This window comes from Galendromus occidentalis, unplaced genomic scaffold (genome assembly GCF_000255335.2).
Source record: "Galendromus occidentalis unplaced genomic scaffold, Mocc_1.1 scf7180000075612, whole genome shotgun sequence".
Classification (NCBI taxonomy): Eukaryota; Metazoa; Arthropoda; class Arachnida; order Mesostigmata; family Phytoseiidae; genus Galendromus; species Galendromus occidentalis.
The window spans coordinates 1,339,331-1,350,489 of record NW_003803602.1 but is presented as its reverse complement, the minus strand read 5'-3'; the positions used below and the strand labels follow the sequence as shown (position 1 = coordinate 1,350,489).

The 11,159-nt window shown below is 53.2% G+C and overlaps 1 protein-coding gene across 1 annotated transcript in view; it reads right to left on the bottom strand.

Annotated features, from left to right (window-relative positions):
- Window positions 1-559: 559 nt before the first annotated feature.
- The window catches only part of LOC100904589 (protein O-linked-mannose beta-1,2-N-acetylglucosaminyltransferase 1), a 55,351-nt gene continuing 44,751 nt past the window's right edge, over window positions 560-11,159 (bottom strand). The window contains exons 7-10 of the mRNA XM_003737699.2: window positions 9,618-10,760; window positions 6,954-7,133; window positions 3,614-3,771; window positions 560-923 (exon numbers count right to left, since the gene is read on the bottom strand). Coding sequence (XP_003737747.1) covers window positions 854-923; window positions 3,614-3,771; window positions 6,954-7,133; window positions 9,618-10,760 — 1,551 coding nt within the window. The 3' untranslated portion in view covers window positions 560-853. The remainder of the gene's footprint in view (window positions 924-3,613; window positions 3,772-6,953; window positions 7,134-9,617; window positions 10,761-11,159) is intronic.

Sequence of the window (11,159 nt, the reverse complement as noted above, 5' to 3'; positions counted from 1 at the left end):
GAATCCTTTCCCGGAGAATTTGGCCATGTTCGGCATTGCAGTAGATAAGAATCTCTGGCAAATGTTTTTCTCCAAGGCAACTCGGATTTGCCAAGAGGAGTTGGCCAGGAAGGCATGAGTCGACTTTTTTCTATATCCGAGTCGACGCCATCGAACCGCGAGGTACTCAGTACCTCGAGAGACGATATCATCTGACTCTCCGGAGTCTCGAAAATCGGTCGTACAAGGGGGCGGTCAGAACACAATAAATTCCCTTGGAGGGTCTGAAGTGAAGACTGGCGGAAAATCACTCGCCCGAGCAGTCTCTATCGAGGCGAATGTCGTTCCGCCCTCCTAGAGGTAGGTCCTCGTTCGGTCGGATCCTGATTCCCTATCGAAGTTTATTTTCCCTCCCCAATCATGAATCTCCATCGGAGACGCTTGATTTTTTAAGCATGATTATCATACGATCAATGGAAGCGTCGGCTCGGTCACAGGGCATATAATCATGAATCATTCTTTGTTCGCCTCAACTCACGCATTGTCACTTAATTCGTGGTTATGACGTCCGATGGTTTTGTTAAAGGTATTCATTTATTTAATTCCTTCCATCCGTTCATCTACCTATAAGAACTGTACAATAAATACACGAAGCCGCAGTTCGGGCAAATCTTTTGTTCTATACGTGAGGGTCCATCTCCCGTCAGATCATATGTCTCCTCTTCATGTGAAACTCTCCCCTCGACGATCGAAGGGCGGGGGAGTGTTTCGAATTTTCCGCGGTTCAGATGTTCGTCGAGCGTCTTCCGCATCGCTCCCGCACCGTGTACCGCAGAGATTCTTAACAACGTTTCTTGCCGCCGACTTGAACGATTTAACTTTTGGCGGACGAAGAAACTTCTTTCGGGAGAGTAATAGGAGTCACCCGAGCCGGCATGAAAGACCTGGAATATAAAAGAAATTATCTCTTAGGCATGTCCTGAACGTTGATCATGATTCATCGATATCTATGTCTTCCCGCTTCCAAGTCGGAGGAAACGAAACTATCGCAGTTCCTCTCAGAACAAGGCTCCCGTAGGAGAACGGCATCGGGGGAACAAATCTATGCACACACGAGTGCGCACGTGCGTCGAATGCTTGTGATTAAGAAAGCCAGGTAGCGATAGGGCACGCACGTCGTATCCCCTTGCGCGAAAGCAAGCGACAAGGATTGAATAGAGAATCGAAAGCAAAAAAAAAGAAGATAAGACACTTCAGGCTCTCCACCCATCCCATTTTCTTCTTTCGATTGTTCCCAAAATTGAGTTTAAGGGTTGACTCTGTCTGTTCGGTCAATCGATCCCCGAATCAATCTCCGTCCGCGCTCGGAGCTCCCTGACAGGAGCCTGGCCAGGACCTGGCAGGAAGCCCGAGACAGCCAGCTTCGTTACGGGAGCTGGCCGATTCCGCGATGGAGAGAGCAAGCGAGGTAACACTGATGAAAAACATCTGGAATGGCGTCTGGCCAGCTTGAGCTATTATTAGTGATTTTCATTCCATGTCTCCGTTTCTCCATCGGGGTTGGAGCCAGCGATCTGTCCGACGGAGCCACCCCGCACAACTCTTCTTGACGTCTGCAACTCACTCTCGCTTGAGTCTCTCATTTAATTTTCGGTTAGGTCGGCGTTGTGACGAGTGTCCGACTCACTTTCCTGCCCCCTTAGATGACAGCTTGATCTGAAGACTAAACTACCGTTGATTTATCTGACAGGTTCCCTGTACAGCCGAATTCCTGAGGCATGCGGGTATTGGCAGAGTTGAGGACAAGAAAAAATTTCATTACAGACGACTCCTCGCGAGCGAAAATACATCCGAGTCGGAAGTCGCTTCCGCCCTCGGTAGGTCGATTTTTCTCGTGCTTCATGTCAAAAGCGGTTTCAGCGTCCAGTATTTTCCTTCCCTCCTCGATCGGGGGGACGGGGTAAACCTCAGGAGTAAGCAAACTGCCTGAGAGTACGTTTGAGGGTCATGAATTGCCGTAGTGTCGAAATCATCCGCCCGCGAATCCCTCCTTGAGCGCTCTCTTCGACCTCCCGCGAGAAGGCCCCGAGCCTCAGGCCGCTCCGTCACCTTATAAATTGGGTTTCCCCCTCATTAACATCTTCTCCGCTAATGCTCCGCTCGTGCATCGTCAGAGAGTCCGTCTTATTGTTCCGTTTCAAAGCCGCATTCGAAGCAAGCGCGACGAGGCTTGTTCGAGTGTGAGACACCTGTTAGCCGCGTCTTCCGCTGCGCCGTGTCTTCAGCCCCGGGTAGAAAGCCGCTCCGGTCTCCATCATCGAGCTACTCCGCTCTGGATGCCGTGCCACGCACTCCTTCGGGAGCAAACCGCTCGATCGGACACCCGGCCGTAATCGCGCGGTCGACGGCGCGCCGCACCATGGATAATAGAGCGCCAATGACACCGTTTACGGTTAATTGAAGAGCGACACAAGCAACATCGGACCCACCACCAGCGGAGCGAGCAACCTGCCCGGCGCTGAATTTGCTGAAGTCCCGGAGATTGAGCGGGACGTTTCAAGAATCCGACGATTTCACAAAGTTTCAGGCATAAAGAGATGAATGGATGGATGGCGAACGACGACGACCACATCGCTCGCATTATTACCCCGCCAACTTGGCTAATGGGTCCGAAAATTCCTGCCCGGCCACCGCGATAAAAAAAAAGAATAAACGAGATGGGACGGAGGACACCGAACGCGTGCCCACAAACCAGCCAGCGGACTACGAAGCCCACGTGACAGACTCGAGTTTACATAGAAACTCGCCGCCTCCATAATGTGCGGGGGCGCCGCTGAGGGATCAGCGACACTGTCACGTCATAACAACGCTTAATGGAATGATTGTCGACGACGTAACCGCTAGCGCCTTCGTAACCGCGTGATGGCCATCGTCTTCTTGTCCCTTGTTGTTTGAGCTTGTTCTTTAATCAAACTGATGGATCTGCGTCGAACGCGCGAGCTCATCATGGCATTTGTGGCTGAACCACGGTCGCCGTTGGGGTTCCCAAGCACCTCAGCCACTTAGCTCGGACCCGTGGCCACTCCGCTGCAAAGATCCGATTCGACGTCGTCGGCGATCGATCCGTCTTCCCTTACACCCTCAGCAGCTCTGACCGTCTCTATATTTCTGAGCGGCTGCCATCGGAGACCTCAATCATCTTCGAGTAGTTCGCCCGCCGGACAACAACAACTTCGTCGACAGCAGCAGCAACAATAACAACAAAAACGGCCTCAATAGCATCGGTGGTCCTGTCTGCGAGCGCGGGCTCTTAGCGGAGCTCTCCGATCCGTTGTTTAATAGCTCTTGGAAGTGAACAACGGAGGAGAGAAGTGAGGGTTTCGGCTTTGCTTTTAAAATCTCACTTGAGTGTGAGGACGAATTTTTGTCTATGTGGCCGGGCGGTGGGCGCTCCCTTTTAAGCGAACGAGCGATAGCGCGTTCGCCTAAGAAAACGCTTAGGTCCACTTTGGGAAAAGCAGAGGAAGTGCTTGAGGGGAGGTTGCGCCGGGCTAGATGGAAGCGTCGAGGGGAAGGCGGTGGCGGAAAAAAATCAGGAAGCTAGGCCCTATGCGCAATGGCAGATTGTACTCACGAGTAAGGGGAACTTGGCACTTCAACGACGAGTAGATGATGTCCGTTGAGGAAAAGTCTCCAAAGACCTCGATGGAAACCTCGGCCATCGAGATCCCAAACCCTCAGACATTTTGCGACTTCCAGCCACGTCGACTGGCCTATATACATCACATATACCTGCAATGAAAATGAGTTTTGTGAGGGAAGCTCCCTGTCGCGACCTTTCGGAAACTGGTTCCCGTCGCAATTTCTGCCCAGTTTGAGGATAGTCCCGGTTTCACAACTCTTCGCTCGTCGCGACGAGATTTTTCGAGAACTCGACTGAGCAGCGCATGACGGTGTTCGCGAATGACCTCGCACTCGCAGGGGAGGGAGTCGTTTAGACAGACCAACGTTCAGATTTTGATTCCCTAGTCCGTTCGTGCCACATCAGCTGATGCAATCACGCAGCAAACCCTACCTCCCACGACGCCCGGCTTCTAACCCCGCTTTGTGCGCTTGTTCGACTTCGCCAGTTGTCCGGATCATCCGGACAAGGACCGTGACGTTCCATCGCTACAGTTTTGTGATCCACCCGTCCGCCCGCACAACGCTCCATTCTCACTTATTTTGTGTAATCGCAACGGCGACGACATTCAGAATGGCAGTCGCGTTACAATTTTACGACTTTCGGTTGACTCCCTTAGAATTCTCTCGGCAGTCGGCAGGTTCGGCGAAACCGACGGCAACGGACGAATCTTGCGTCAAAAGAGCGCGTCAGCAAAACGGCGAAGTCTACTATGGCGGAAAAATCGCAACATTCCAGGTACTTGTCGGCATTGGACTTTCATCGCGGAGTAGGGGCGAGTGTCACGCCCGCTGACCAAGTCCTCGATGCGGAGCGTTATGCTCGTCCTGGGACCTGAGTATTGATCGCGGACATCTTGGACCTGATCGATTCAGAAAGTCGATTTGCTCCAAGCTCATCAGCCATGGTGGAACTCGACTGGAAATATCATCCATTCTCATGGAGGCTCAGGGAAAGATTCATTCCGATCGAGTCATGTATCGGCCTTGATGGAGCGGAAGACGAGAATAGTTCCTGGAACTTTCGTTTTTGTCTTTTCCGTCAAAAAAGAACAAGAGGTGACAGCTCCGAGTGAGACCACCCGGTTTCGCGGAGGGAAAAGGAGCATAGTGGCGAAGCTCTTATCCGGGGAGATCTTGCCCGTGTTCAGCGGTTGGTATAGTTCGTTGGTAGTTCTCCAAATACGCCCGGCTGTGATATCTGTGACGTTTATCCGAAAGCGCGTCTTTCTTCAGCTCCGAAGACCTTGCAGAATTGTACGGCATTGTTCCGTTAGGAGCACTATTCATGATACTATTCCACCCGGACAGTTCGCTGACTTATGGGCTGATGGCCGAGGGGGAAAGTCGTCCCTCTCGGAACAATCGTATCGGCAGTCTGTTGGACGAACCACTCAATTTTTCTGCCGATGTTTCCGTTCGACAAGACTTTGTTCACTGGTTGTTGTCCAGCAACACGTTCGGCATGCGGAATCGCTCACCCCGCTCGTTGTGTTGGTGGCGTCTGTCTTGCCGGACTTATCAGCAGGAAGAGCGTCATTGTTTTCGACGCTTCCAGTTTGTATGGCGAACATGCAGTCGATGAGAGGCGCTTCCGCACTCAAACCCAAGAGTTGAGAGGGGGGTCGTTTGCGATTCGTTTCGATCGAGAGCAGACCGCTATTCTCGATGCAGTGGAGTGTGGAGTTTATTCATTTGCCCAGCTGGGGGTTGAATAATATTTTTTCTGTCAAAGTCGGGACGGATCGGGTGGATATCAATGAGAAGACCGGCAGATTCTCACGGCCGAATTAAATTCCGACGGACAGTCGATGGAACATGAAGTAAGGGAGGCGTGTTCAGACGTCGAAATTCGAGAGTTGGTCCCTCCTCAGGGAGCGAGCCACCGCTTCGCTTGTCGGGTTAACCGGGCTGTCGGTTGTCTATAATCAAACAGCAGACGCAGGAACGTCCTCAACGGATCGGCGCGTAATTACTGTCATTGCTCGAAGGAATGAGGCTGGCCCAAATATTCAGATTGTTGACCCAACTCGAAGATGTGATTTTGGCAACTTATTGTCCATGGCTGCCCCGACGGTCTTACTTTCTGTCGACATTCGCTGTCGCCTTACATGAAGTCATGAACGGGACCGACGCGTCGACGAAGCAGCCATTCGTTCCGTCCGAGCGACATGAATGCGAACTCGGTCCTACCGGTCCGATGTGGGTTCGCTAATGGTCCGCGGAGGATCTCAAATTTATTATTTCCCTCCAGTTTCCGCGGGAGAACCGAGTCCTGGGGTGAGTCGAGAGAAACTCGAAGATTTCAGGCTTTCGAAATCAAAGCTGCGCCACCGCTCGTCTGAGAAAAGTCGGAGCTCACCCGATCCACGTCATAATGGAGTTTCGAGTTTCCGCAATAGCTCTCAGCGCATGTATCGACCCGTTCCGCGACAGATTGTCCGAAGGATTCGCGTTGATGGATTGGGGGACCGACCCGGACGACAAGCGCTGTGCCAGACGCTTGATCTGCCGAGAGAATAACGCGGAGGATCTCGGCGGAAGGCTGAATACTTGAGCAGTTCGCACTTGGACGAATAACCTTGCCCGTTGCGATTCGACAGATAGTCAGACCAACGGAGACAAAGACCCACCGAAGTTTCCTCGTGGACCCTGGGCCGTAAAATACAACACGTCGGTCGCTGCTCCACCACAAGAGTCTTCGCCCGAATGGACTTAGGCGGGTTACCCGCCACGTGATCTGCACGTAGTCTTTTCTTTTCCCTTTCGAAAGCGCTTTTAGAGAAAAATAATGCTAGCGAAAAAGGTATTTCTCAGCGTCGTGTCGTCCGCGGCACCGTTGCCAGTGGGAATGCGGGAAAGTGAATCGAATCAAAATTTCCGGTGTTTCACCGTATGAGCGCTTCGACCCGGGTTCAACATTTCTTCCGAAATTCCGAATTCGGTAATAGCGAGTCTAGCCATCGGATGGTTCCGATTTCTCCCGATAGGTCTGCAATTCCTCCCCAATAGACGGTGGAACGACCATCTTTGGGGGCACTCAAGTTCTCTGCGACCACTCTCCTTGGAACTTAGTCGAGCTCAAATTATAACTCGACGGATCTCCCAGCAGAGCTAAACTGCAACTATGCTCGTTCTTCGATCCCTGTCGATCATTTCCTATTCCAGTCAAAGGACCAATCGGAGTGATTAGTACGAATACTTACATCTTGACTGCTGTCATTGCCGTAGCTGGTACCGCTTCTGAGGTTGATACCGTTTGTGGTCTGCGTTCCCCCCACTACTGTGGTCGCAGTGGACGAGGCCTTCGGCACGATATCCGCCTCGCAGGGAGATTTGCTGTGATCGACGGGTTTCGCTCTCGAGAGGAGCTTCGTGAGCTCGGCCTCGTAGGCGTCCTTCTTGAGTGAGTCAACATCCCGCAGCTTCACATTCGGCAGATTGTTGAAAGCGTGCTTGGTGAAGTACATGTCCTGGAAAACAGAGAAGATGATTAGGTTTACTGCTCTCCAGCGGAACGAGATTCCGACCGACACGCAAGAGCGGCGGCGCGATAATCCGAGCCACCGGAATCCGATACGCCCGCTGCTAGTGCCTTGTAATGCCCTCGTGTCGCGGAGAGTAAATTTTTCGCCGCCGTTCAAGTGGTCAGCGATCACTGTTCCGAGAGATGAATTATTCCATTAGCCGCTGAATAACCCATACGCTTAGCGGGTGCAATGAATACTTATCAGGCGGGGCTTCCCTCATTAAACATTTGGAATTCGTTTATAGTTTGCCTAATGAACGAAGCATGCTGGCATAGCGATCTCGAAAGGAAAGAAATTATTGGAGCTTGTGAGCACCGATACGATGGAAACGCTGATAGTTATTGCGCATCCAGCATTGATGGATATTTCGATAGATCGAGGAGAGGATGAAATCCGTTCGGTAAAGGAATCGATGAAGCAGCGCAGTAAGTGCCGGAGTCCGTTGTCCACGCGTTCGACTCAGGCCGGCGAGTCCGTTGATGAACATCTGTTGCGAGAGCCGCCGATTCGGCGTAATGAATCCCGACGCTTGAATGCTTCCGGCCTATTGGTCATAAATAAATAAATGTCAATGGAACGCACGACCGCCACCTTCGGCGGGATCCATCGACCAGAAGCGACTAACTGACCGTCCGACCGACCGACGGACCCGAGCAATACCCGAAATGACGAGAAGCGGGCCTGCGGACGAATCGACCTACCAATATGGGGCTGATGCGCACCCTGCGACCAATTTGTACAGCGAAAGCGACAGGAACCGAATTCGGGAGAGCGCAAGACACGGGCCGTTTCATTCTCCCGCCCTCCCCTCCCCCTAGTACTCGAACGCTGACGGCTTCGACGGGGCTAACAGTGCTGGAAGTCATCGTAGCCCTTCTTGTGAGTTCTGTCGAGCACCGCGTAGCGCTCGGCGGTACCGCACGGTGGTAGATGACGGGGGCGAACGGAGCGTTTTACTCCAAAGAACAAATGACCAAACGACCACATACTGAACAATACCTAGAACAGCCCCTCAAATTTAACTCATCGTCGAGAGCCGCTAAAACAGCGGCTTATGGATGGCGTTGACGACGTTCTCGCACCGGCCGGCGGACTCTTGATGATCGTCGTCCATGTGCTCGCTTTCGTCGTCCACTCTGACAAGCGACGGCAGCCAGCGCTTTAAACTTTTGTTGTTCGCTGATTTCTCGGCCTTCTATTGTTCTCAATGCTCGTGTGGAAGCGACGGCTCGTGGAGAGAGAAACTAACGGAGACGATGACGACGAGAAGATGATGGTCGACTGATGTCTCAGCCTAATTTCAGAAAAGAAAACGCGTCCGCTGCCGCATGCAAAAAGTAACTTGGAGCGGCTCTGGAAACCGCCCGCCCGCTCGCTCGGTCAATCCGACCAACGGCCGACAGGAGCAGGAGCAGGAGCGGACGATTACACCGACGGAATGTTACCGAAAAAAGTCAGATGTCGATCTGAAGGGCTGCCGGTCACTTCGGACAAATCCTCAGACGCCTTCCCCTAGCCTCCGGGACCGAAACCGCGTGAATATCGCTTTCGGAAAATGTTTTCACGGAATCTCCGAGGCCAAGTATCGATAGCGGAGCGGGAGTTCGTGAGATTTGGAAATCTGAAATCTGACGCCAGACCGGCGAGGGGGAACGGACCTGCAACTTGTCCCGTTTTCCTCCTTCCGGAGGAAGGCTGTGGCCCCGGGCAGGCGCGGGAGGGGAGTTTTTTTTTTCTGAATCGAACTTTCTGTCGGAATTAGCCACCCTGTGAGGGAGTCGGAGTCGTGAGCTCACAGCCAACAACAGAGCGCTGATTTCATTTCAGCGCCACAATCAAAAGCACTCGGACGCGGTACTGTTTTGTGGGGACGGCGAGCGACGTGACGCGGGAGTAAGCTCCGTGGTGGAAGCGAGATTTTTTCCTTTCTAATGACTTGCTTTCTTAGAATGGACTTGGAGGACATAGACTGGTTTTTATACGCTGATGCTCGTTTAATGCTGTTCGAGCAGTCGGCCCTTGAGGGACCAGAACAAAGGAAGCTCGAGCGACTCGGCGACGACTGGAGGTATAGTACGTGAGGAACGACGGAAGGAAGAGGAGCGGAAAGCTGAGCAATTCCGCGCACGATCCAAGTGAACTTAAGGAAAAACCTTATGACTCCACGTGGAATCACACCTCACCGAGGCGAGGAGTGACTGATGACTGGTAATGGTAGACCTCGATGTCAGGCCGGTGTCAGCTTAGCCGGGAGTGAGGAGGACCGTGAGCCCCATCGCTTCGCTCATCGACCCCTTCGCCTCACAGGCGTACCTGTAGGCGTTCCCCCATACCTCGTACTTAGCAGCGGCGCCCCCCCCCAGTCCCCCTCAACCCCCATCTACTCGAGGCCCCAGGTGCCCCAATCAGTATTCTCTGGCCACTCACCTGGAAGTAGGGGTTCATGTTGATGCCTTGCGATCCAAAATGATATGTTCGCGAGATATCGGGTATGACGCATTCACGCCCCTTCCGGACACGTGGCTGCCGGATCCACATGTCCCAGTCCCACGGTTTGTCGGCCGAGGGCCATTTGAGCTCGAGTTCATCTTTGTACAAGGAGCGCTTGAGGATCCAGCCCAGACCGGGCATCCCATCGATTCGGTAGAGCAACGCCGGATCCTGGGCTGAGTGCTCGTAGCCGTGGTCGTTCCAAGCGGATATGCAATAGAGGCTGTCATCCTCCTTGAGGAGGTGAACGGTTTGGCTGAAATAGGAGAAGAAATCCGGCGACACGTCCAGATCCTCCTCGATAACGATCGCGTACTCGGCCTTGGGGAACATCGAGAACGTCGCTGTCAGCGAGGCTTTGTAGTGCTGTGACACGCGGGCGTTCCGCAGCCCGATCGGCGTGTGTTGTACCCCTCGCACATTGAGCAGCTTGGTCACTTGGAGAGGCTCCTCGTAGTAGCCGTCGATGAACACCGTGACCGCCGATTGGTTTACGCCGGGCGTGTTGAGCAGCGTTCGCAGCATCCGGTAGAGGTAGTGGGGTCGGTTCGATGCCAAGATCACCACAGGCACGTCGGACACATTATTAACGGGCAACGGCGTCGGCGCGAACGTAAGCGGCGCCGGCGAATCGCACGAGCAAATGGAGCCGTAGCCCTCGATCCGATTGCAAAAAGCCTTCCGCCGACTCGTCTCTTGAGAGTCGGGCCATCTCGAGCACTGAGTGTCCTCGAGCGGCACGAGGGGAACCTCGGCCTTCAGGTAGACTGGCGCGCCCCACGAGTTGAACTCGGGACTTTTTGAATACGTCTCACCGTAGTTGATGCTTCTCTGTTCGCTGCTGGTGCCGCCCTTCCGACAGACCATCGCCCACATGTCTCTCCAGGCGATGCTCTGACCCTTTGTGCTCCCGAGTTTCTTCAAAAGATCTCTGGCCGGCTGTTTCATTTGGAAAGTGCCCTCGTCCTTGATGGCGAAGATTATTATGCGACCGTCCGACACCATATTCAAGAAGAATGCCATCATTTCGTCTTCGTGATGCGAGTAGGTGTCGAATAGACGCTGTGCCATCACGGCCCCCTGCGAAATCAGACGGACAGAAACATTTTAATTGTCGGCTTTCACATCGTTCCCCTTCTGCTGAAAAACCAGGAAACCGTCGTCTAGCCCGTCGTCCAACCCGTCGTCCCGCTTCGGGTATTTACCTCCACCGCTATCGCCACCCCCTCGCGACCACGAAATGACCCATGCGACCCAGCGGTCGGCGAAGCGGCGAAAGTGTTTGAGATGATGCCCACGGAAAACCGGACCAGGATTCCTTCTGCCAGACGTATTCTGCGAGGCTTCTACTACCAAGTGTTTCGCACGACTTCAAGCTTCCGAAATTGCCTCTCCCATAGAGTTTCCGACCCGAACCGCTGGGTGTTGACGTTGAGAAAGTTGACTGGCAAGAGCCACTTCAAAGTAGTCGGAAAAATT